This window comes from Amblyraja radiata, chromosome 5 (genome assembly GCF_010909765.2).
Source record: "Amblyraja radiata isolate CabotCenter1 chromosome 5, sAmbRad1.1.pri, whole genome shotgun sequence".
Classification (NCBI taxonomy): domain Eukaryota; kingdom Metazoa; phylum Chordata; class Chondrichthyes; order Rajiformes; family Rajidae; genus Amblyraja; species Amblyraja radiata.
Window position 1 is genome coordinate 29,417,476 of NC_045960.1, and position 27,452 is coordinate 29,444,927.

A 27,452-nucleotide genomic window follows, 5' to 3' on the forward strand; every position below is an offset into this window, starting at 1 on the left:
AACCGGAGGACCTGGAGAAAACCCACGCAGTCACAAGGAGAGTGTACAAACTCGGTACGGACAGCACCTGTAGACAGGATCGAACCAAGGTCTCTGGCGCTGTAAGGCAGCAGCTCTACCGCTGCGCTACCCTTCTTATGTATATTATAAAGTAGTGCTACTTTAACACACTGTTCTACATACATGAAAGATTAACACATCTAAACAACACAACTAAAATTTAATTAAGTTTGTGTCAATTATCTCTGCATTCCACCTCTCCAGGATTTAGTGCTTGTGCATTATTTGGCATGCAATATACTTCAAAACAAATTACAAATAAACGTGTCTACCATGCAAGTCAAAAATATCAAATTAACACTTACTTCATTGAAGACATCATCTTCTAATTGATGAAACTGTGACTTGATGCAATGTAACACACAGGCATCCCAAACTTCAAAGAAAGCAGCAAGATGAGCCAATGCAGGGTGGGGTAGATTTTCAAAACTTAGCAAACCTGAAAAATGAAGCAATAATTTGACATTTATTTCTCTCACCAGTTAAATGCCCCTCTCAAATGACTTAGCAGATGGCCAAGCCATTGCTAGAAAATGTGCATATTATATAAAGGTTATTTCATGCTATTGTTTCAAAGAGTGCAGGAAACTTACTACACTGAAGATTTGCAAACATGTCTGAATCCTAACAGCTGAAAATATAAGTTCAGGTAATTGATTTTTAAAAGCTCGATAATGCAACAAACAGATGGTCATAAAAAACTATTTTACTCGTCTTCAGGGAAGGTATTCAGGCATCCTTATTCATTCTAGCCTTCAGGACATAACCTACCAAAACAAGAGTTTTTTTGATAGACCTTAAATGACTCAGCAAACGACCAAGATGACAGGTTAGAGAGGGAAATGGAGATGAGCAACAACTGGTGAGTTTGATAATAAATGAATAAATCAAAAAATTATCACTGCAGGCTTGGATTCTCCAAAGTTTGGGATTGACTTTCTACATATACCGATTCTGATTTACATTTTGTCTACCTCTGATTTACATCAACCAGTTCCAATAATAGAGGAAATGCTCAAAACTGCAAAATATATTTTCATACAGTTATTTACATTGTAGATGGCAAACAAACCATTGTGGCACAATGTTCCAATTACCTGCTTCACACATTTTGATTGTTACCTTTATGAAATGCTATTGATATCCTCAAAGCACTGCGTTTCCCTGATTTTTTTGCACTTTCAGACGCCAGTGCTGCCTTCTCTATATAGCCCTTTTCTTCTCTGTTCATTAGAAGTGCCATCCTATAAAAATGAACCAAAGTTTAGCATGATACAGACTATTTAGCACCACCATAGAAAGGATGGTCAATTTACACTAATTCACATTTAAATCTCTATTCAAAAATGCATCAAAATGAATCTAATTAATCAATAGATTTGAACTATATACAAGCAATAGTCTTGGACAGAGTGAATGTGGAGAGGGTGTTTCCACCAGTGGGAGAGTCAAGGACCAGCGGCCATCACCTCAGTATAAAAGGAAGCATCTTTAGAAAGGAGATGAGGAGGAACTTCTTTAGTCAGAGGGCTTTGAATCTGTGGAATTAATTGTCACACATGACTGTGGAAGCCAAGTCAATGGATATTTTTAAGGTGGTGATTGACAGATTCTTGATTAGTTAGGGCGTCAGGGGTTATGGAGAGAAGGCAGGAGAATGGGTTTGAGAGGGAAAGGTAGATCAGCCATGATTGAATGGCGTAGACTTGATTGGCCGAATGGCCTAGTTCTGCTCTTTGAACGTATGAACTGAACAAGAAAGACTCTGATGCCCCATCATACCTTGATGTCAGACCGTCATTGTCATCTCACCATGAATTCAGCAGTTGCACCTGTATTTTTGCAGAAACTGCAAGCTGTAATGAAGATTTAGATGTGGAATGGAGTAATGGACAAATGCTATCCCTAGCATAACCCAACATTTGGCAAGCAGGTTCAACTGCATGGAAGGAAAACGACACCACATTCAGAGGGGTCAAAATGGCTACATCTAGTTACCTATTAGCAATGGAGCTGAACCGTGCTTGAAACGCTTTCAAACAATGGTCTCCATTTTCAAAATCAACAGAATGAAATGAAATAACCAATTGTTGCTGGTTCCATCGTGGATCCAAAGGGACTGAGGAAATCTCTGGTGCAGATCAGGGAGAGAATTAAATCAAAGATTAGTTATCACAAATATAGCCAACATCTTGTATAATCATCTGTTCAGCCCCATTTACCCTCCCCGCCACCTTTCCCCCACTGCCCTGTTATTTATTTTTCCTCTCATTCATTTCCAATTTTCTTTTCACGGCTCTATTTGGTGTTTCAAACCACCTTTATACCAGTACGTTTTTTTTCCGCATATATCTTCCTCGCGTCTTTTTCGAAGCCTTAAAGATATATTATTTGATACCAGAACAAGAGCTACTTATAGGAATGGAATTTATTGAAAGAAAGAATCAACATGAGAAAAATAACAGTACATTCAGGTTATCAATTTAAGGCTAACGATGCCCATATAGTTGAAATGGCACTATGTATTTTAGAATCTTTATACAGTCCACCGCCGATTTTCCGGCACCCTTTCTGAATTATCCGTTTTGCCGGACAAACAGAGGTCACGGCCTCAGGGAGGAGGCGGACGGTCCTGGAACGGCCCTCCGAGGGGCCAAGAAACCGGCCCGCAAAGTCTGCCTCGGAAGTTGGCTATGGGGATGGATCTGCTGGCGCCAGCTGGGCCAGAGTTCTAGAACCCGGCCGCTGGGGGTGAATTCAACTCACCAGTCAGCCTCGGAAGTCCAGATGAGGTCAAGAGTGGCACAATTACCAGTACTCTCTCGTAATTTTTATTTGCTTTCTAATCCAACATTAACAGTCAACCCATTTAAGAATTTATCTGGCTTTCTATTAATTGTATTGAATGAAACCTAAACTCATGTTTCAGTGGGCAACAGATCACAAAACCAGTTTTGTGGCTCTGCCAAATGAAATTCTACATCAGTGTCCAATGGATCATCTTGCACAAAAGAGAGCCAAGGCTCCATGATTAATGAATTTAATGTGTCTGGGGTTATGGGGAGGAGGCAGGAGAATGGGGTTAGGAGGGGGAGATAGTTCAGCCATGGAGTAGACTTGATGGGCTGAATGGCCTCATTCTGCTCCTGTCACTTATGAATTTAAAGAAATCTGGCAAGTCATGCGGTCCAGATTTTCCACCTAAACCTTTACCTAATCAACCTCTTAATTTGATATCCACTGGTGTTCTAGCATGTGTCGCATCATTCCAAACTTTTCCAGCTTGTTGAAAAAGCAGTTTGTATTAATCAATGTGCTTACAGTCTTGATATTCCTCCCCACACACTTGTCTGATACAAATCAAAATGTAAAATTTTCACCTAATATCACCTCTTCCAAATTGTGTGCAGAACTGCAAATTTGCAAACTTGCTGCCTCTCAGAGCAAAAAATTAAAATTAACACGCAAATGGTTCGTGAAAATTCATTTCATGTTGTTCATTCCCATTCACTGACGTAGATTACTCCCCATTCTCCAATGGTCATCAATTAATCTTAAAATATAATGCACAGGAATAGTTCAAGTAATGAGGAATAGATTGGGGAAATGCAGTCTTTTGCCCAGAGTAGGGGAATTGAGAACAAGAGAACATAGGTTTAAAGTGAGGGGGGGGACAGATTTAATAGGAACCTGAGGGGTATGTTTTTTACACAAAGGGTGGTGGGTCTATGGAGCTGTCATACGAGGTAGTTGAGGCAAGTACTATTGTTGCGTTTAAGAGACATTTGGACAGACACATAGATAGGATAGGTTTAGAGGATTATGGGTCAATTGCAGGCAGGTGGGACTAGTGTAGATGGGGCATGTTGGCCGGCGTGGGCTAGTAGATGGGGCATGTTGGCCGGCGTATGCTAGTTGGGCCAAAGGACCTGTTTCCATGCTGTATGACTATAACAGCAATGAAAGATCAAAACATGAACCTGTTAATCAGGAGTACGTTACCGTTTTTATCAAGCTGCAGTTGATGAATAACTTCTTTCATTCCTGTTGGCAGGGCGCTGGAATAAACTGCATTGAGAGCTTTCGACCCTGCTTCCAGTTGTACAAGCATCAGGTCTGTGATTCAATTAAACAAAAAGCCATACAAGTTAATCAACAAAACATACAATTAGGAATCTGCTGAGTGGAAACAACTCACCACTTAGAGCTGCAATAAAAAAGGCAAGATTTTATATATAGCCTTTATATTTCAAATGAATGTTTTGTAAATTTGTTTTAAGTCCAAAATCAGAATTCCAGAAGTACATTTCTACTTATAAATCTACTACGCCCAAGTACTTAAAATAACTCAGATTTCTGTTAAATTATATAAAATTGAGATTATAAACACAATTTTAAGACTGCACATCCATGCTACTTAGAGTTTACAATTTCAAGTTCAATTTTATGCAAGGTATCAGACATGTTAATCTTCAGTAAGTGGTATGGCAACATAACCCCCTTTATGCAAGCAAACTCATTGACTGAATGAACCCACACAGCAGCAAGAATTAATTGCACGACAAATATTTACATGCTTGAACACCAGTAGTGGTACTCTACCTGCCAACTGTTTGTGGGATTTTGCCATGTGGCACAACCACTTGGCCCTCAACAGCCAATCTTGATTTGATGCCTTCTCCGTGACCAGTCTGACAGCAACAGGAATCATATCAATCTCACTGGCAAATTCAGCTGCTGTCCTATTGCCGTGGAATGACAGACGGTCCGCATTACAGGACTGCAAAACTAACTCCAGGTCAGTCAGAGTCAATGGTTGAAACCTCAGTTGGGAAAAAGGACAGAAAACAGATACATTACAATGGGGTCTCCCGCGACCGATTGACAGTTCAAATTCACCCCCTGCAGCCGGGGCTGTGGAACTCCTTCACAGATGGAGCTGGCAGATTCATTCCTATAGACAAATTCCGAGGCCGACTTAGCGGGCCGGTATCCCAACTCTTGATGGCCCAGGCGGACTGTTTGGCCCCTCTCGGAGGCCATGACCTCCACTGGTCCGGCAAAACGGATAATCTGGAGCCAAGGGTGCCGGATAATCAGTGGTGGACCTGAATATCTGCACACAGACTGCAATTCAAACTGAAGAAAAAATGCACAAGTACATTTTAATCTTTCCCCAACAAGCCGTGTGCAAACAGTGGACTCCCACCTACCTGTTATTGTCGAGACTAAGTTGATTCAAACAATAAGCAAGGACCTGCCCATCTTGATGGACCATTGACAGCATTGCATCCTCTGCTGTCAGCATTGCTGATGGAATGGAATCTGGCCACAACCCTAAAGTGGTCAAGGATTGAGCCTGGAATTCGGGCGATGCCAATGTCAACACATGCTTCTCCACAAGTTCTTGTACTTGCTGTAACACAAACAGATGAGTTTTGCTGGTGGTTCTTAAATCATCCATTTGTTTCAATGGTTTACCTTAAACTCGTGAATGTTGTTATAAACAAGATGGCAGACTTTAGATAGCTTTAAAAAAAAGGTCAGAGAGCTTTAGTTTAGTTTAGAGACAGAGCATAGATACAGGGCCTACGGCCCATTGATCCCTCGTTCACACTGGTTCCGTTATCCCACTTTTTCCATTCACTCCCTGTGCACTAGAGGCAATTTAGAGGCTAATTAATATACAAAAAACGGCATTTCTTCGGGATATGGGAGGAAACTGTGGCACCTGGAGGAAACTCACCGGCATTCAATTTGTGGAATCCATTGCCATGTCACTGAGTGTTTTTAAAGCAGAGATGGATAGGTTCTTCATAGGAAGAGTGTCAAAGGTTATGGGGAGAAAGAGGGAGAAAGGGACTGAGGGGGAAAAATAGACATGATCGAATGGTGGAGTAGACTTGGGTCAAATGCCTTAATTCTGTTCCTATGTCATATGATCCCTGCCTTCAAGCCAATTAGCTAGATCATCTTGGACTCCATGCGATCCAACCTTCCAGACTAGCTTAGCATGTGGGATCTTGTCCAAGAGAAAAGTTTAATTCAGCATTAAAAGAGAATATGCTTGTTTGGTCTCAAACATCAACACTGTTGTTACGTACAACTCAAAACTTATAATTAGCCATAAGAACAGCAGCGTTATTTCAGACATTAGAATTCTGGCAATTCTTTAATCTTAATTTACCAAATTTCTGACCAACAAAGAAAAAAAACACGCCTCACCTTCTGATAAGCTTGAGAACTCTGTGATGAGATGAATACGTCTAAACAAGCTCGACGGAACGCCTCTGGTAATCCAAGACCACGCTTGAGATGTTGGACAATGAGAACAGCTGCCCGAAGAAGTGAATTTATGGAGGGACTACCTTTGTTTTAAAAAGAGCAAATAAAACAAGGTTTGAAGACAATTGTCATCTATGCAAATACTTAATATACAAGGTCATGACATCATAAGGAATAGGAGTAGAATTAGGCCATTGGGCCCATCAAGTCTACTCTGTCATTCAATCATGGCTGATCTATCTCTCCCTCCTAACCCCATTCTCCTGCCTTCTCTCCATAACCTCTGACACCTGTATTAATCAAGAATCTATCCATCTCAGCTTTAAATATATCCACTGACTTGGCCTCCACAGCCTTCTGTGGCAAAGAGTTCCACAGATTCACCACCTCTGACTAAAGAAAACCAATAAACGCACGCAAGCAGAGTCTCCGATGAAATGTTAGAATATGTAACAAAGATTTAATAGCCTGATGGCTGTGGGGAAGTAGCTATTCCTGAACCTGGTCGTTGCAGTCTTCAGGCTCCTGTACCTTCTACCTGAAGGGAGCAGGGAGATGAGTGTGTGGCCAGGATGGTGTGCGTCTTTGATGATACTGCCAGCCTTTTTGAGGCAGTGACTGCGATAAATCCCCTCGTTGGAAGGAAGGTCAGAACCGATGATGGACTGGGCAGTGTTTACTACTTTTTGTAGTCTTTTCCTCTCCAGGGCGCTCAAGTTGCCGAACCAAGCCACGATGCAACCGGTCAGCATGCTGCATACTGTGCACCTGTAGAAGTTAGAGAGAGTCCTCCTTGACATACCGACTCTCCGTAATCTTCTCAGGAAGTAGAGGCGCTGATGTGCTTTCTTGATAACTGCAATTTTTGATGTATTGCCCCATGACAGGAAGGATATGGAGGTTTTGCAGAGGGTGAAGAGTTTGGAGAGAATTAGCTATAAGGAGAGGCTGAACAAATTTGGATTGTTTACTCTGAAACATTACTGGTCAGGGGGAGACCCGATTTGCAGTTTATAAAAATTAGAGGTAAAGGGGCCAGCGTATGCATCTTTTCCCAGGGTTGAAATGGGAAAAGTTTAGCTCTTAGGGCTAACGGAATCAAGGGATATCGGGAGAAAGCCGGAATGGGGTACTGATTGTGGATGATCAGCCATGATCATATTGCATGACGGTGCTGGCTCGAAGGGCCGAATGGCCTACTCTTGCACCTATTTTCTATGTTTCCATGTTTCTTACCTACTGCCGTTTCTTTGATTTTGGAGTACAAAGTCATCAGCTGAGTGCACGGTTGTTCTCCCATTAAGCCAAGCCCATGTAGTAACATTTTCATATCTTGTTCATCCAGAGGATCTGCATTGTGCTCGCCTGTGATATAAATTTCAATTCCACGATTCCTCATGGCTCGGGAGATTTCCCCATGTGCTGGGTCCATGGTCATAAACAGCCTGGTGCAAATAAAAACAAAAGCATTTTAAATTAAAGCCACAGCTCTAGGTTGAGATATTACCTTCAGCATCAATTCATTTTAATACAATTCATCCCAGCCAGTGGAAAGCATAATTTTAAAAAGATCAAGCTCAGAAAAAAAAATTCATAAAACCCTCCATTGTTATCAAAAGTGGTGAAGGAAATCATCAAATCAAAACTAGAGCATACATAGGGACAGGGATTTATTGTAGACCAGAGAATAGGGAATTTTCTTAGTTGCAGCAATAGTCTAAAAAGCTAGTAGGGAGAAAGAGAAAACTAGCAACTAATAACAAAGCAAACAGTGAGTGTGTCTTAGAGTCATGGAGCATGCAAGCAAGCCCTTCAACCCAACTCCTGCATGCCCACCAAGATGCCTATCCCATTTGCCAAATTTCCCTCAACCTTTCCTATACAGGCATCTGTCCAAAATGTCTTTAAATGTTATTTTTCCTGCCTCAAGCAGCTTGTTCCATATCGAAGATAGACACAAAGTGCTGGAGTAACTCAGCGGGCCAGGCAGCAACTCTGGAGAAAAAGGACAGGTGACGTTTCAAATCGGGACCCTTCTTCAGACTCGTATGTTCCATATACCCACCACCTTTTGTGTGAAAAGTTACCGCTCAGGTTTCTATCAAAATCTTTCTCCTCTCATGGTAAACCTTTGGCCTCTGGTTATTGATTACCCAATCATAGAGTCATAGTGTGATACAGTGTGGAAACAGGCCCTTCGGCTCAACTCGCCCATACCGGCCAACAATGTTGCAGCTACCCTAGTCCCACTTGTCTGCGCTTGGTCCAGATCCCTCCAAACCTGTCCTATCAAATGTCCTCCCTATCAATGTACCTGTCTGTTTCTTAAACAATAGGATAGTCCCAGCCTCAACTACCTCCTCTGACAGCTTGTTTCATACACCCACCGCCCTTTGTGTGAAAAAGTAACCCCTTGAATTCCTATTACATCTTTTCCCCTTCACCTTGAACCTATGTCTGCTCCTCGATTCCCCTACTCTGGGCAAAAGACTACCCGATCTATTCCTGTCATGATCTTATACACCTCTATAAGATCCCCCCTCATTCTTCTGCATTCCATGGAATAGAGACCCAGCCTACTCAACCTCTCCCTATAGCTCACACCCTCTAGTTAGTCCTGGCAACATCCTCGTAAATCGTTTCTGAACCCCTTCAAGCTTGACAATATCTTTCCTATAACATGGTGCCCAGAACTGAACACAATATTCTAAATGTGGTCTCACCAACGTCTTATACAACTGCAACATGACCTCCCAACTTCTATACTCAATACTCTGACTGATGAAGGCCAAAGTACCAAAAGCCTTTTTGACCACTTTATCTACCTGTGACTCGACCTTCAAGGAATCATACACCTGTACTCCTAGATCACTCTGCTCCATAACACTTCCCAGGGGCCTACCATTTACTGTGTAGGTCCTACACTTGTTCGACGTCCTAATATGCTACACCTCACACTTCTCTGTATTAAATTCCATCAACCATTCCTCTGCCCACATTGCCAATCAATCCAGATCCTACTGCAATCGTTCACAAACATCTTCATTATCTGCAAAACCACTAACATTTGTCCTGTGGTAAAAGACTGTATTCACCCCATCTATACCCCTCATGATTTTATACACCTCTATAAGATCACCCCTCAGTGTCCCAAGAGGCAAGGAATAAAGTCTTAGCATTCCTAACCTCTCCGTACAACTCAATCTCGAGTCCTGCCAACATCCTCTTCTTTGCAAGCTTTCCAGTTTAATAGCATGTTTCTTATAGCGTGACGCCCAAAGTTGAACACAATACTCCAAGTTCAACCTCACCACTTTATCTTTAGATAAATAAAAGGGATGCTAGACCCCTGACGGTGAGACTGGAGAATTAATAACCTGGATGAGAAAAGTCCTTATGGCTGAGGACTTTGCAAATAACTTCAAAGATATCAAATGGGCTAGTTAGGGTGAAGGAATAACAAAAAGCAACTGGTATCTAAAGGTCTGTTTAAAGGTCTGTGAGTCTGAAGAAGGGTTTCGGCCCGAAACGTCACCTATTTCCTTCGCTCCATGGATGCTGCTGCACCCGCTGAGTTTCTCCAGCATTTTTGTGTACCGTCTGTTTAACATTTATCTGTTTAACATGTTGGTGGCATGATGCTGGAGTCTACAATCAAAAAAGTAGCTAGTCATTTGGAGACAATTAATGTAATCAAGCAAAATCAACATGGTTTATGAAAGGTAAATTAGGTTTGACAAATTTACTAGAATTTAAGGATGCACAGAGTCGAATTGATTGAGGGAAACCTGCAGCTAGAGCTTATATGGATTTCCAAAAGACATTACATTATGCAACATGGAAAAGCAGTGCACAGGAGCTCATGTTCAATACTCAATACCCAAAGTCTGTAGCCTCCTTTTGCTCTGGTATTTTATTTCATTCACATGTTTAAACTATAATGTTTTACTCTTAATGTTTTATGTTTAATTCTTAATTGTTTTCTGTATGTTATGTTGTTACTTGTGAGCGGAGCACCAAGGCAAATTCCTTGTATGTGTACATACTTGGCCAATAAATGTATTAATTAATTAATTCATTCATTCCTGTTATTGGGGGAATTGTGTTAGCACGGATTGACAATTGGCTATCACCTTGAAGACCCTCAAAATAAGTATATGTTTTTCAGGCTGGAGATGCAAATGGAATTTAAAATCTCCAGCTGAAGGGGGTGTCCCACTGCGGCGACCTAATCTGCGAGTTTAGAAGAGTTTGCCCTCGACTCAAACTCGCAGCATGGTCGACACATGGTCCTAAGAGGTCCTATGAGGTTACTGGAACTCTCCTTCGTGCTCGAGGGAAGTTCCCGAATACTTGTGGCCTCAGCTTAGTCGCGGAAAAATTTTCAGCATGTTGAAAAACTTTCCGCTAATAGCTCGCGGTTTCAACGCTGACGGTCGATCCAGCCCGAGGTTTTCCAGGCGAGTGCCCTCGAGCTTGAAGGTCGAAGACACTATTCTTAACTCGCGGATTAGGTCGCCACAGTGGGATAGCCCCTTAATGCTAATATAACAATATTGCAATCTCCAATGGGATAATCCAGATGGGGACTGAAAGAGCCATTAAGTTCGTAAATGCTGTTTGTAGAAACATAAAATCTAGCGACATAAAAACGGGTTTATTATCCCTGAATTACCTCGAAAAATGTTGTCATCATACCTGAAATTTGGATGTGGTACAATAGTTGGGCTGGTGCCATCAAGCACTCCTCTTTCACCTATGGTCAGGACTCCTCCAGGTTCCAGAAGAGCATTAAGACGATCAAGCACAGAAGGACTGTTTAAAAGAAATGCAGCATACAACTAGCAACATAAATACATTTTACATTAGTAGTTCCCTGAATGTATCATCCAGTAAATCCCATTCCAAATTGCATTGACTGAACAAGCCATTTCCCTCAACTTCCAAATCTATCAGTCGAATACCAAGCACGAGACGATAAAAGATTCTATAACAAGTGTTTCCATAATACTAATTGGATATGACACCATAGATGAATTAGGAACACTATTTACCATTATGCGGGCCAAATTGTTACAACGGGATTTCAACTGGGAACCAGAGAAACACAAAAAAAAAAGAAATTGACAAGCAGAAAAAAAGATGTCTTGGGAGAGAAACAAGTGTAGGAAAAAAAAGACTGTTTCTATTTCTATGTATCCTCCCTGCAGTAATGAACCACCATCTCTTAGCAACAGTGTATGTTTCACCACAGGGCATTGACAAGTATTCGCTTCTATTGACACAGGTGAAACTATACTCTTTCAAACAGTGTAAAATAGAGACTTTAGTATTTTGAGCTTGCGGTAAAAATAAACTTACAGCCATTGAAAAGGCCTTTATTTTTTTTAAACTTTGCATGAAAAAAAGTGTGTAATTCAGAGTCTGAAACTCTAGCTCCTCACCCCCTTATCCCCATTGACACATTAGTTTTATATCACTATATAACACAAGGTTTCTTTGGAACACAACTTTTGCATTATAGGAGAAGAACCTGCACGTGATTAATCACGCAAGCATTTTATCAAAATGCCTTTATTAAGAAGCTGCGGCAGAACCTTCAATTTTATCAAAATGTTAGAGCCAACACAAAGAAGGATCTTACCTGCAAAAATTAACATTGTCCAGCAGTAGCCAGTCTCCAGAATTCAATGCCTGTACAAGCATCCCATCAACCCATTCAAAGGTGCCACGCTTTTTACCATCCAAAAACTGACTGCGTTGATAGTTGAATTGCTGGAATTCTGCAATCAATTCTTCAAATTCTAAAACACAACATTCAAGACAAGAGAAAATATTCCTGAGAAAGGCAGTCAACGTGCAAACAGAACGATTAAGCTGTCCAATTATGGGCAGCTCATGGGCTGAATGAGATGGTGCCCAACCCAGGTGACTATTTTCGTGCTAACCACAGAAGCAGATCTACAAACACATATTAAAATCGCTCAACTTTTTAAAATCACCGTAAGTGGCTCGACTGTAATGTATTGTCTTTCCTCCGGCTGGTTAGCGTGCAACAAAAGCTTTTCACTGTACCTCAGTACACGTGACGCTAAACGAAATGGAACTGAACTACTAAACGTTATTTAATTCAACCATCAAATCACTTTCCTAATGCAAATACAGACCAAATACAATTAAAGCTGTCATCTGGCACAATCTCTTGATGATTGCTAAAATATTGGGTGTGTCAGCAGGTCCATCATTAACAACCCACCAAGATATGATCCATCTGTGCACAGATGAACAGTGAAAGCACAGTGGGTAATCAATGAAATAATTCACCCCGTTTAAGAAGGAACTGCAGATGCTGGAAAATCGAAGGTAGACAAAAGTGCTGGAGAAACTCAGCGGGTGCGGCAGCATCTGTGGAGCGAAGGAAATAGGCAACGTTTTGGGCCTTCTTCAGACTGATGTAGGGTGGGGAGGGGGCGGGAAGAATAAAGGAAGAGGAGGAGGAAATCATTCACCCTTCAAAGTTCTGTGGGTAACTAGGTGGATGTGGAAAAACAATCTGCAGAAATATAAAATACATCAAGAAGAATAAGCCGAGGGACCTCGCACCAGTCTTCATTGGCAAATTGGTGAAGGAGAGAGTCAACAACTTGAAGTTCTATGAATAAATATCTCTGATGATCTAACCTGGGCCCAGCATATTGATACAAGCACAAAAAATGGTCCTCAACACCTCTACTTCCTCAGAAGAATAGATAGGTCGCCGAAGTCTGTACTGAACCTTGAAAAGCCAACGGTGGAAATCACACCGACTGGTGACTTGATGGACTGTTAGGACAAGTTAAATAGTCAAGAACGAAGTAGGCTGCAAAAAGTGAAATAGACATTGCCATCACTGTCTCTCATTATCAATCGGATCTGCAGGAGGAGCTGCCTCAAGAAGGCAACTAATATCAAAGACATACCATCCTGGCCACACTTTCATCTCACTGCTATCATCAGGAAGGTGGTACAGGAGCTAGTGATCCATTACCTCCAAATTCAAGAACAGCTGATTTTATTACGTCACAAGTGATAGGAGTAGAATTAGGCTATTCGGCCCATCAAGTCTACTCCACCATTCAATCATGGCTGATCTATCTCTCCCTCCTAACCCCATTCTCCTGCCTTCTCCCCATAACCTCTGACACCCGTACTAATCATAAATCAGGTTCTTAGACCACCCTGCACAACCATACTAAATCACGATTGATATTGCATTTACCTACTTGGTTTTCTGCACTTTCATGGTCTTACAATTACTGGTCATTTATTGTATATTTATTTTTATTGGTGCCTCCAAATTGTCTCTGAAAAACGTGTAACCCTACAAACAATGCAGAAATGACTGCAACTCAACTTTTAGAAACTCCGTTTTTTCAATTTTGCATTGTTAATTTTACTTTCTCAAATATACCAGAATCTTCTTTCCAAAATATTTAAATAGCAAGCAATACAGAAATTTTAATTGTGTTGCCTAATCTATACATAACTCAGAAATATGTACCTGATGATGAGAGTGTGTTCAATTTGTTGTTGAACTGGTGAAAAACAGCAAGCAAATCCTCTAATTTGTTCACTGCATCTGTGGAAATGCCAGCACTGTGTTCCTTTTCAAGTGACTGAGAATCGCTCATCAGGAATGAATTCCAGAGTTTGAGAAGATTACTGCATTCATGGAAAGAATCCAGAGAGAGCAGCATATTTTTAATGATGGCAAAGACAGCATCTTTCACCTTCCCAATTAAACTTTGCCAAGGACGTAAAATATCAACCTGCAAGCACAAAAGACCACTTAAACAAACAACACTTTGCAACCACAGGAGATGCAACATCTGTCCCTATACCTCCTCCCTCAACTCTGTCCAGGGGTCCAGACTGTCCTTTCAGGTTAGACACAGGTTCACCTCCAACCTCATCTACTGTATCATGTACAGTTCCTTCTTACACAATGTACACGGCTTGTATATCTCACCTGTTCATATCCACCAAGTAGTTCTGTGGTGTCCATAGCACTGTTCATTGCCATAACCTTTAAATTTTGTCCTGTCAGGAGGGCCAAGAGCTGAATTAGGCTGGTTTTCCCACTGGCAGCTGGTCCCACCAAAATTACCATCCAGCTCATCTGAGTGCACTTCATGACAGACTCCAGTGGTTGGAGGGAATGGTGAAGGATGGACAGATGTTTGCTCGACATGGGAACATTGAAAGCACTGCGTGAGAGGATAGAATAGCCAACCTGAAACAGAAGGGCGACAGCAAGGGTTGTGAACATTTTTTTTTCCATTTTTAAAAATGCATGATCTTGTTACTTGAGCAAATTGAAGTTCTCATAATCAAGTCACATACCTGAACCTGCTGTGGTGTGATATGGAATTTTCTGGACCCGGTGTAGGGATGCAATTGAATTTCATCATCACCAGAGAAGGTTTCTTTAAATACAGCAAACATCTTGGAAGAAATAAAACATAAAAAGAGTGTAGAATACAAGCTTGATTATTTCACCAAATTTTGCAAATGATGTAAATCTTGGGGAACAATCTCAGTTTAGGTGCATCTGCCTTGTAACCTTAACAGTTTTAAGGCGAGGGGGGAAAGATTTAAGGAACCCAAGGACCAACATTTTCACTGATAGGGTGGTGGATATAGGAAATGAGCTGCCTGGGGAGGTAGGTGAGGCACGTGCTATAACAGTATTTAAAATACATTTGGACGGGTTCACGCATAGAAAAGGTTAGAGGGATATGAGCAAAACGGACAGTAGAAGGCCTTTGATAAAGTACCACAAGGTAGAAGGCAAAAAGGTTTTCAGAGGTTGGCAAATCTGTGGAAGTCATTGTCACACATGGCCATGGGAGGCCAAGTCTTTGGGGATTTTTGAAGTGGAGATTGACAGGTTCTTGATTAGTACGGGTGTCAAAGATTGCAAGGAGACACATCCGAATAGGGATCAGAGGGAAAGATAAACCAGCCATGATTGAATGGTGTAGACTCGATGGGCCGAATGGTCTTCTTCTGCTCCTATGACACATGAACAGATGAACATGGGCAGATGGGTCTAGTGTAGATGGGGCAGCTTGTTCGGCAAGGGGAAGTTAGGCTAAAAGGCCCATATCCGCACTGTATGACTCTCTATTCTTAATCTGATTGATGCGGCTGTACAACCACTGCCACAACTGCAGCTGAAAATTGGGGAAGAGACAGTTACGCATCCTCTCTGTCAAAACTGGAAAATGTATAAACTTTAATTGTCACGCATGCTGCAGTACGGGGAACAAAGGCGAAAAACGATTCTCAAGTTCAAAAAGGAGGCAAAGGAAGGAGAAATCACAACTTAACTACCCCAACTGTAAAGGACATATCATTGCAGAGGTCGGATTTATTGCAAGAATTGGCTGAAAATAGAAGCTGCAATAGAGTGTCACTCTTACATTCCTCCTGTCTGCTTCCGTTCTCATTCGGTCTGCATACACCAAAACAACATGTTGGCCTGGATCATAGCACCCTGGCATTTGGTCTACCAACATTAATTGGCACCATCGGAAGAGATCACGTAGGTTGAACTCCCATGGTCCTCCTTTTTGTCCCCATTTCCTTTCTACCATTACTTCTTGGTTAACCTTTAACAAAAAGTAGTTTGAATGACAATGAGTATTCAACTTAAGAACTCATTCAAACATGAATCATTAAAGTAAAAATAATACTTTACCTTATGATTAAAATGAACCATTTTACTGATGATGTTTTTACCAATAGCAGGAAAGATCGTTTCAGCAATATACTCCATGTCAGAAACTGAAAGTTGATCCACATAAACCTGCATTAAAAAAAAATCAATATTAGTCTTAAACAAAGTACATTGGGCACAACGCACAAAGTAGCAACCAATTTTCTGAATTATCACAAGCAAGAGAAGGAGTTGGTTCAAGTACATTTTCTATTTGGTACTAGCGAATTACTTAAATGCAATGAATCAGTGAAAACTGCAATATAAATTACTGCTTTTGTACAAAATGTCGGTCCTGATCCGACTTTGAGCAGGAACACAATGCCCAAACCAGATACAATGCTAAGTGTGACACAAAGTGCTAGAGTAACTCAATGGGATGGGTAGCATCTCTGGAGAGAAGGAATGGGTGACGTTTCGGGTCAAGAGGCTGACGAAGGGTCTCGACCCGAAACGTCACCCATTTCTTCTCTCCAGAGATGCTGCCTGTCCTGCTGACTTACTCCAGCATTTTGCGTCTATCTTCGGTTTAGACCAGCATCCGCAGTTTCTTCCAATACAATGCTGTGTGGCAAATTAAATTGAATGACTACCTTTGCTCAGGCACACATTAAAGAACAAGGGAGTTCCAGATCCTGACCAGTCTTCACATTTCAGGTTAATTTAAGGTTAAAACAACTAAACAGGTCATAAGGTTCAGCATCTGCAGTTCCTTCTCAAACAGGTCATAAGATAATTTGGCATTGCAGAGTTGCTGTGGGGCTTTGCAAACCAGTTCCTGTCTTGTCCCTCACTACCAGTGTGGTTATTGTTCAAATGTCCCTCCCGGATTACACATGTTTATGGGGTGTATTTGGCTCTGGAAGTAAAATGTATAATTGTAATATTTTTATGCTATATGTGTGATTCTGGTAACAAAGGTTTGCAGAAATCCCTGAATTAAACATTAAGGAGAGGCAAGTCCCCCCAAATGTTGCAAACTGCATATCAAATAACCAGATAATGTTGCTTTAAATAGTCTTGATTATTCAGAATTTTTGGAAGGAGTATCTTTCTAAATATTATGTGGACAGAAAATACGAACGACAAATTTCAGAAAAATTCCAAAACTCAGCTATTCAAATTAATGCTGCCAAGTTAATGCTTTGAACAATCGCTTAATTATTATGCAGACAGTGTCAACATCCAAATATAATCAAAGTCAGGCTTTTTCCTGTTTGCCAAGTGGCTTGTGAGTTTCCACAGTGACCCATGTTTACTGCCAAAACGTCAAAATGTACTCATTCTCTTGCCTCACCTGAGTGAACCTGTTGAGAAATGACTTGGGGAGGCCTTTCCTTCCACCTCCTTGTCTGTAAGGATTCTGGCAGGCAAAGATCTTGGTCTTCGTATGTTGCACTTTAAAGTGAAGTCCCAGCTCAGGAATAAAAACCTCAGCACGATGATCAAAGCAAGCATTCAGTCCCTCCAGAACAGATTGAGATGCCAGGTTTAACTGAGAAAAATAAATAATTCCAGTTACTTCATTCCCTTTTGAAGTTTAATACTAGACAAATTTATTGAGTACCATTTTCCTCCTTACACGTGTAATTCATAACATTGTTGAACAACACAAACACTGCATTATCTATATTCTCTGTATGTATCATTTCATTCAATGACAAATTAAATATTGGATCAATATGGCACCAACCTTTAATTCCCAAACATTCTCAGGGCAAGCATAGATATTAGTTATGTCGGAAGGAACTGCAGATGGTGGTTTATACCGAAGGTAGATACAAATTTCTGGAATAATTCAGCGTGTCAGGCAGCATCTCCAGAAAAAAGGAATAGGTGACGTTTCGGGTCAAAACCCTTCTTCAGATTGATTTTATGTCTGTAGACATTAGTTCATAATTCCTGGGCCTTCGACATCTAATTATGGGAGAACCTCAAAATAATTGTTTGCACACAGAACCTTCGCAATGACTGCACCAAACTTCAGTGTGTTGCGGGATGCAGTCCTGCACCCAGTAAAGTGCCAGCTAACAGCTTTTAATGACGGATAGATGCTCATGCTGTAAGATCAACAAGTTCCGGGCAGACTAAGGTATTTGTGCACGAAGGAACTGCAGATGCTGGTTTAAACCGTAGACACAAAAAGCTGGAGTAACTCAGCAGGACAGGCAGCATCTCTGGAGAGAAGGAATGGGTGACATTTCAGGTAGTGACCCTTCTTCAGACTGGTTAGGGACAAGTGAAACAAGAGATATAGATGGTGATGTGGAGAGATAAAGAACAATGAATGAAAGATGTGCAAAAAAGTTACAATGATAAAGGAAACATGCCATTGTTAGCATTTTGAAGGGTGAAAATGAGAAGCTAGTGCGACTTGGGTGGGGGAGGGATAGAGAGCGAGGGAATGCCGAGGCTACCTGAAGTGAGAGAAATCAATATTCATACCACTGCCCAAGCGAAATATGAGATGCCTTTCCTCCAATTTGCGTTTAGCTTGACTCTGACAATGGAGGAGACCGAGGACAAGGTATTTCACTGCACTGATCTTCCTGCAGATGTCAACATTTGTATCTCTGGGAATAGTCCACTGAGTTTACTCCCTCTGCTGCGAATGAACAATTGTATTCCATTCCAGGCCTCCTTGGCAAACACACACTTCCAAAGACGGGCAACAGTTTCAGCTGGACTGTAGCCAGTTGAAGGGTTACCTACAGTAATGCTGAAGCATAAATTGTGAATAAAGGATCATAAGACCATAAGACATACTGTAGAAGCAGAATTAGGCCATTTGGCCCATTGAGTTTGTTCCGCCATTCGATCATAGCCAATCTATTTTTCTCTCTCAACCCCATTCTCCTGTCTTCTCCCCGTAATCCTTGACGCCCTTTCTAATCCAGAACCTATTAATATCCCCTTTGAAAATACCCAATGACTTGGCCTCCACAGCTGTTTGTGGCAATGAAATCCACAGATTCACCACCCTCTGGCTAAATAAATTCCTCCTTGTTTTCATTTTAAAAGGTACATCCTTTTATTCTGAGGCTGTGCCCTCTGGTCCTAGACTCTCCCACTGGAGTCAAGTCAAGTCAAATCGAATTTATTGTCATGTGCTGAAGTATGATGATGTACTGGAGGAATAAAACATCTTGCCAGCAGCAGCATCACCAGCACAGACTCAGTCAGACGCAAAATTGTACTGATAGGTACTTGATGCCATGCACAGAAAAGCTGAGCCGAAGGGTCTGTTTTCACACAATGTGACACTATGACAAGGACTTATCACCAGTACTTAAACAGTGATTTCCCCAATGCAGACTTCATATTTCAAAAGTCCTGTAAAGCTAGCGTTAAGAGCTATAGAACAAACACAAATTCAATAGGTGACAAAAATATTAACAACCTCTCCAAAAAAAAAAAACTAGACTCACATAGTTTGGACAAGGGTAAAAAAAATGAAAGGTTTCAACAATTTTCTTTTTCAGGAGGGCCAGAAATACTATTGCAAAATTGAAATGAGCAAAAGCAGGAATTTCTTATGAAAATGAGCCATTGTCAAGAAAGCCTTCTACAATGACTCACTCACTATACTTGGCCTCAATATTACAGGCCCATTTATTCAGTCATTTAGAAGCCCTGAGGAATTGCTTGGTGAGGTACAGTTTTAAGGGGCAGAAAGTGAGAAACATGAAAAGTATCTAAAAGGTTTAGTATACCAGTTTCTATCTCCATACAGTGCTCCTGGTCCTTTTAATAGTATCAAAACATAGAAAAATAGGTGCATGAGTAGGCCATTCGGCCCTTTGAGCCAACACTGCCATTCAATATGATCATAGCTGATCATCTAAAATCAGTACCCCATTCCTACTTTATTCCTTTAGCCCCAAGAGCTAAATCGAACTCTCTCTTGAAAACATTCAGTTAAGTGGCCTCCATTGCCTTCTTTGGCAGAGAATTCCACAGCTTCACAACTCTCTGGGTGAAGAAGTTTTTCCTCATCTCAGTCCTAAATGGCCTACCCCTTATTCTTAAACTGTGACCCCTGGTTCTGGACTCCCCCAACATCGGGAACATTTTTCCTGCATCCAGCCTGTCCAATCCTTTAAGAATTTTATGTGTTTCTGTAAGATCCTTATGAGTTGCTATTACTTGTTCCATACCCAAAGAGAACAGGCACTTTGCATTCAAAGAAAGCAGAAATTAAAAGGTGCTAATCGTGGAAATATACTCAGCCCACAAGATACTGCAAAGAGTTTATCATAACAATTGATCAGTACCCACCTCGTCTAAAACAATCCAATGTCCAGCCTTCAAGGCTCCAAGCAGAGGACCATCTCGCCAGGCAAATTGTCCACCTTTGCCACCCTCCACTGGCAGGTCCGTCCCAAACAAATCAGTCACATCCTATAGAAACAGAAATCATGCTCAATTTTCAAAGCAATGGGTCAAAATTAATAATTCAACCAAGCAGCAGAAATACGGCATCAAAATAATGTTTCTAATTTATAATTTAGTACATATCTCTGGTTCCAAATTACCTCTGGTTCCAAACACAGTGATTTACTCACTTATCTCAGCACTATTTAGTTTAGAGACACAGCATGTAGACAGGTCTGTCGGCCCACCGAGTCCACGCCGACCAACAATCACACGCACACTAGTCCTATGTTGTCCCAGTTTTTCATTAGGGGCAATTTACAGAAGCCAATTAACCTGCAAGCCTTTGGAATGTGGAAGGAAATCAGAGAACATGGAGAAAACCAACTGTCACAGAGAGAACATATAAGGTTTGTACAGACAGCACCAGTAGTCAGGATTGAACCTGTGTCTCTGGTGCTGTTAGGTAGCAGCTCTACCGCTGTGCCACATTGGTTGCGATTAACGGTCCTTTACCCATATTAAAACATTGACAAAAATTCAAAATCTATTAAATACAAATTACTTAGAGGCAATGTTATGTACAGAAACAGGCCATTTGGGTCGCCTTGCCCGTGCTGAACAAGATGGCATTTAAGATTTATCCTATTTGCGCTGAGTTGGCTTAGAACCCACTATACCATTTCTATCGATATATCTGCCCAAGTGTATTTTCAAAGTCACAATTATATCTGCTTCTATAGCTTCCTCTGGTAGCACATTCCAGAAATGGACTATCCTCAGAGTAAAACAGGTGCCTAAAGTCCCTTAAAGTGCCTCTCCTTAAATATCTCCCTGGATCTCTATCATGCCTGTAGCATCTCTACCCTCCAAAATTGAGTTGCCAGCCCTGCCCTTTTCTCAGACATGTTTCATTTATGGCGATAATCACCCACTCCCAGATTCAATCCACACCATTTGTCTAGCTTGATGTTAAGCACCTATCCCTTAAGCCCATGCCCCTTTACCTGCAAACAGCATCTCCCAATTGACTTCTGCAATTTCCTGCCTAATGCTAAAAAACAACAACAAAAAAGCCTTACCTTAATTTCAGACCATCCCTATAACCAATGGAATTATGGTCACTCATCCCAAAGTACTCCTTCATTGAGGCACTTGCCTTACTTAGTTCCCTAAAAGGAGGTCCAGTGTTGTGCCCTCTCTACTTGGAGCCTCTGTATATATTAAGGAAGCTTTCTTGGAGACATTTTATAAATTCCTCCTCATCCAAGCATTGAGTTGCCACAAAAGTATGGGAAACGCAGTCAATATTAGGGAAATTGAAATCACCTTCTTTTTTTTACATCTGCTGCTCTAATTCAGATCGACTATTGGGATGCCTATAATACAATCCCATCAAAGTGATCATTCTCTTCCCTTTTCTAAAGTACAGCGCCAGAGACCCAGGTTCAATCCTGACTACGGGTGCTGTCTTTATGGAGTTTGCATGTTTTCCCTGTGACCATGTGGGCTTTCTCAGGGTGCTCTGGTTTTCCTCCCATATTCCAAAGACGTGCAGGTTTGTGAGTTAATTGACTATTGTAAAATTGTCCCTAGTGTGTAGGATAGAACTGGTGTACTGGTGATAGCCCATCGGCGCAGACTCGGTTGGCTGAAGGACCCTTTTCCACGCTGTGTACGTCTAAATTAAACTTCCGCACAAAGCATCACTGAACGATCCCCGCCAAGAATATCCACTGAGCACTGCAGATACGTTCTCACAGTACAAAAAGGCAATTCCCTTCCTCTCTTCCCTGGATCTCTATCATGCCTGTAGCATCTGTACCAGCCAAAATTGATGGCGATAATCACCCACTCCCAGATTTAATCCACACCTTCTGTCCAGCGTGATGTTAAGCATCTAACCTTCAAACAAATAGTTTAAACCACTGAGGGAGGGGAAGAGGGTTACTTTGTCAACCAAAAAATTGAGAATTGAATGTTCATACCATTGGATTGTGGGCCAAGCAGAATACAGTTTCTCCACATACAGTCACCTCACTCTGACAACGGAGACGGCCCAGGACTGAAATGTCCATATGGGAATGGGAATTAAAATTGATAGCAACCGGGAGACAGGCTGGTTAACATAGATAAATAATGCAGAAAAATAATTTTAGCATGGTACTTTCATCTTGTTTTCAAATTCCCTTGTAATAAAGGCCTGCTTTTCCTGTGTATTATTTGATGAAGCACGTACAAGAGCCCCCAGGTCCTTCTGAATGCAACACTTTTTGATCTTCCGCTATTAAAAAATTATGCTCAGCAGTTTTTCCTATCACATTGGGATATGGATTTGTGCAGTAAAGTGATCGCAGGGTGAAAGATCAGCCATGATTTACTGACAGGCCGATCACAAGATTAAATATTTCCATAACAAACTTACTGTTTGCTCAGAAAGGTTAATTCGGACTAGTTGGTTTCCTGAAGCCTTTGCCAGAGCTGCTACCAGGCTTGTCTTGCCAACTCCTGGTGATCCTTCCAAGAGAATTGGCCTGCTTAACTTCAGGGCCCGCAGTACTCTCTGAGCATTCATTGCCGTCGTGCCGGCATTCAGTGCATAGTCGTCAAGAGCGACACTTTCTCCGCCTGCCCCTTCTGAAAACATTAATACACAGTCATTGTTCATAAACACTCAAGATATAAATCCATTTACTCAACAGAAGGTTAAAAAAAAGAAATTGAACAAAATATTAATTGAAAGATGTTATATTTTAAAAAGACAAGCATTCATAATTGAGGAAGCAAGACTGGGCTTACAACAATAAAAACAAACGCTGCTGTTGCTATATTAAAATGTATTTCAGCTGGAAAAGATGCAGTTAAAATAAAAAGATGCTGTGTGGGTGGCACAGTGGCGTTTCTACCTTACAGCACCAAAGACCCTGTTTCGATCCTGACTACTGTTGTCTATATGGAGTTCGTACGCTCCCCCTGTGAGATTTCTCCGGATGCTCCGGTTTTCTCCCATACTCCAAAGATGTAGATGTTTGTAGGTTAATTGGCATCAGTAAAATTGTAAATTGTCCCTAGTGTGTAGGATAATGCTGGTGATTGCTGGTCAGCGGGACTCAGCACAAAGGGCCTGTTTCCGCGCTGTATCACTAAAGTCTAATCAAATCCACTAGCAGAATCCAAGAATGCAAACGTTCTTACGGGAGGAAGAAAACAGTTTTGCTTTGAAGAAAAATTATCCGCAATGTCTTTGAAGGCTTTGATCTGCTAGTATGACTACTAGTATAGCTATATCCGCCTCATACCATACTGTCAGTTGCCTACGGTAATGGTGAGCAAATTATCGTAGCAAATCAATTGGTCAACCAACAACTCAGATCAAAGTAAAGAACAACACAAAATATTAGACTATTTGGGAATGATTACCTGGCCAGAATGTCATGCAAACTTCCTACTGCAAAGTCATATTAGAAATTAGGCACAGCTGAGAACAGAGTCAAAATTGGAATTTGCTTGATCTTGTACTACTGTGGTCTAAAAACATGGCTTCAAAATCTTGAAAAAATAGTAATCTGTTGGCATTGAACAGTGTACTTGCTATACGACTTGGTTGAAGAATAACTTTAATTTTTAGTCAATACAAACTTGAGGGAACAAGTCTATTAAAAAAATTACAAGAGTTTTAAGATATCACTTGCTGAAGCTGCAAAGAGTTGAAAAAGTGGTTGAAAAAGCACCAACAAACCCTGGGTCCTTTAACGAGGCATTGACGCTATCAGCAAGGAAGAACCAGCTTTACAAGAATGTTTTGCGCACAGATTGTTTCGTTTAGAGGTACAGCATGGAAACAGGCCCTTTGGCCACCGTCCATGCCAACCATCAACTACCCATCATACTAGAATGTTATCACACTTTCTCATCCACTGCTTACACACTAATGACAATTTAGAGGTTAGCTAACCTATAAACCCGCACGTCTTTGGGATGTGGGGGGAAACCAGAGCACCCAGAGGAAACCCACACGGTCACAGGGAGAATGTGCAAACATGACACAGACAGCACCCAAGGTCGCGATCGGACCTGGGTCTCTGGCGCCATGAGGCAGCAACTCTACCAGCTGTGCCACTGTATTGCAAAAGGCTCCAAGAACACAACATTCACTTCCAGGGATGAGGAAATGGAATCCAGAGGAAGAAGCTGGTGGTGATCTGATCAACATATTTTAAATCAACAACAGCAACACAATTTTTATTCATTTAAACAGAGTTCAAGAAAGAGGAAACATAAAGAAGCAGTCTAGCAAAGCAAAGGATTGTTTTTGTTGAAGTAATGTTCAGAACAATAGAAATTTCTCCACACATGAATGACCTAGCCTTTTTAAACTTGGTGACCAAAACACAACTTAGGCTCTTTAAACAGAAGCTCGGGTGAAGGGAAGTTTTATTTTCCAATCCTGAAAATTGCTTTTCGACCACATGCTCACCTACAGGGATGTAGAAAGGATGAATTCCAAAATAGCGTTTGGTCGCTAAAACTTTCCTTTTTCTCTTCTCATCATAACAGTTTAGCATGCTCCACAGATGTTTCTTCATCCGTGTAATCGCTGATAGCTTTTTAAAAAGAAATTCCAAGCACGCTTTGCGAGCAGCCAAAGTAGCTGCAGGTGAACAAACTGTGGAACCTGGAGGAAATTAAGTCAAAGAGGATAAAATATCTTTACTTTGGAGAAAAATCTGCAAATAAGCCCAATTACTCAGGAAAACAAAGATCTATTTGGCCCCTACACATGACATGCACTGAACTTCTGCACTGGAAATTTCTGTTGAAAATATTCATCCAAGAAATTTACAATTCATTCATTTTCAGAATTTTGAGGAAAGAAATATGCCGAATGTCCCAATACCATGCTCTGTGGTTGGGTGCATTTTAAAGCTTTCCTCAATCATAATTGTGACTGTTTGATTCAGAAGTGGAGCGTTTTAAATACTGAACATTTCTTCCTTCCACTCCCTCCGTCCCATTCCCTGCTTACACCAACACATACCTGATCCAAGGCCATCAATACAAATGAGACAGGCAGCATGTATGAATGCAGTGACAGGATCGAGCTGGAACCCACTGCGTTCATCCAGATCCACTTCTGGGGTCACTCTCTTAGTTGTAACATTCATGAAGTTTACCCAAGACAAAATATCACGAATACTCAATATACATCGACGTCCAAATTCTTGATTTTTTAGCCAGTCAATGAAATCCAAAATGAGCACAGCAATATCTTTGCCTAAAATGCACAGAGAAAAATTAGTTACCTTTCAGAACAGTATTAGCAAAAATAAAAAGGTAGCTGAGGCAAGAACCTTCGCAATATTGATGAAACATTTAGACAGGTACATGGATAGGATAGGTTTAGAGGGCTATGGGCCAAACACAGGCAGGTGGGATAGTGTAGATTGGACATTTTGGTTGTTGTGGGCAAGTTGGGCCGAAGGGCCCATTTCCACACTGTAAATCCATATATTTCCTAAAAATAGAGAAGACCATTCAAACTTACCAAGCCTGTAACTCATTCCCACCTACCTCCCCAGATGCTCCACTCAACTACAGAAGTGGCAATTTACAGTTGACAGTCAGCCTATCAACCCACTCATCTTTAGGATGTCTGAGCAAACCAGAGCACAAAAGAAACCTATAAAGTCAAAGGGGAGAAAATAACAACTCCATATGGACAGCACTGGAAGGTTAGGATTGAACCAGGGTCTCTGGAACTGCGTGGCAGCACCTCTATTTACCTGTGTAGGAAGGAACTGCAGATGCTGGTTTAAACCGAAGGTAGACGCAAAAAGCTGGAGTAACTCAGGGGTACTGATTGGGGATGATCAGCCATGATCACATTAAATGGCGGTGCTGGCTCGAAGGGCCGAATGGCCTACTCCTGCACCTATTGTCTATTGACAGGCAGCATCTCTGGAGAGAAGGAATGCGTGAAGTTTCGGGTCTGAAGAGGAGTCTTGACCCGAAACGTCACCCATCCCTTCTATCCGGAGATGCTGCCTGTCCCACTGAGTTACTCCAGCTTTTAGTGTCTAACCTCTATTTACCTTGATGGAGCTCTTAGCCTACACTGCGGGATATTCAGCAACCCCAAGTCGACCAATCTGAGGGACCTGGAGGTGGAGTGATGGGTGAGAAGACTTTTAATGTAGGTGTGGGCAAGCCCATTGAGGGCTTTGTAGACATAGAGGAGAATAAATTTTATTAGCCAAGTATGTATACAAACAAGGAATTTGCCTTGGTGCTTTGCTCGCAAGTAACAACAGGATATACAATAAAACATTATAATTTACACATGATTGGGATACTTCCTCAGTCTGATTGCATGGGTGGGGTAGGGAAAGAGGGACGACAAAGCATACCAAGTAATAGGTAAATCAAGTCAAGTCAAGAGAGTTTATTGTCATATGTCCCAGATAGGACAATGAAATTCTTGCTTTGCATCAGCACAACGGAATATAGTAGGCATGAATACAGAACAGATCAGTGTGTCCATATACCATTATATAAATATGTACACACATCAATAAATAACCAGATAAAGTGCACGGGACGACAGATGGCACAATGGGCTAAGTGTTCGGCTGGCAACCGGAAGGTAGTCGGTTCGAATCCCGCTTGGAGTGCATACTGTCGTTGTGTCCTTGGGCAAGGCACTTCACCCACCTTTGCCTGTGTGTGAATGTGTGTGAATGTGTGTGAGTGATTGGTGGTGGTCGGAGGGGCCGTAGGCGCAGATTGGCAGCCACGCTTCCGTCAGTCTGCCCCAGGGCAGCTGTGGCCACAGAAGTAGCTTACCACCACCGAGTGTGACTGAGGAGTGAATGAATAATGCGATGTAAAGCGCCTTGAATATTAGAAAGGCGCTATATAAATCCCATCCATTATTATTATTATTATTGTTATATAAACAGATAATGGTCTATTA

The 27,452-nt window shown here is 41.4% G+C and overlaps 1 protein-coding gene across 1 annotated transcript in view; it reads right to left on the bottom strand.

Moving 5' to 3' along the window:
- Positions 1-27,452, bottom strand: part of mdn1 (midasin AAA ATPase 1) — a 162,809-nt gene that overhangs the window by 80,146 nt on the left and 55,211 nt on the right. Inside the window, exons 34-53 of the mRNA XM_033020868.1 lie at positions 25,518-25,754; positions 24,957-25,154; positions 22,905-23,116; positions 20,384-20,506; positions 17,403-17,600; positions 16,088-16,195; positions 15,810-15,998; positions 14,728-14,829; positions 14,354-14,617; positions 13,886-14,153; positions 11,990-12,149; positions 11,044-11,160; positions 7,582-7,790; positions 6,286-6,428; positions 5,274-5,476; positions 4,663-4,883; positions 4,063-4,176; positions 2,059-2,191; positions 1,183-1,304; positions 366-499 (exon numbers count right to left, since the gene is read on the bottom strand). Coding sequence (XP_032876759.1) covers positions 366-499; positions 1,183-1,304; positions 2,059-2,191; positions 4,063-4,176; positions 4,663-4,883; positions 5,274-5,476; positions 6,286-6,428; positions 7,582-7,790; positions 11,044-11,160; positions 11,990-12,149; positions 13,886-14,153; positions 14,354-14,617; positions 14,728-14,829; positions 15,810-15,998; positions 16,088-16,195; positions 17,403-17,600; positions 20,384-20,506; positions 22,905-23,116; positions 24,957-25,154; positions 25,518-25,754 — 3,455 coding nt within the window. The remainder of the gene's footprint in view (positions 1-365; positions 500-1,182; positions 1,305-2,058; positions 2,192-4,062; positions 4,177-4,662; positions 4,884-5,273; positions 5,477-6,285; positions 6,429-7,581; positions 7,791-11,043; positions 11,161-11,989; positions 12,150-13,885; positions 14,154-14,353; positions 14,618-14,727; positions 14,830-15,809; positions 15,999-16,087; positions 16,196-17,402; positions 17,601-20,383; positions 20,507-22,904; positions 23,117-24,956; positions 25,155-25,517; positions 25,755-27,452) is intronic.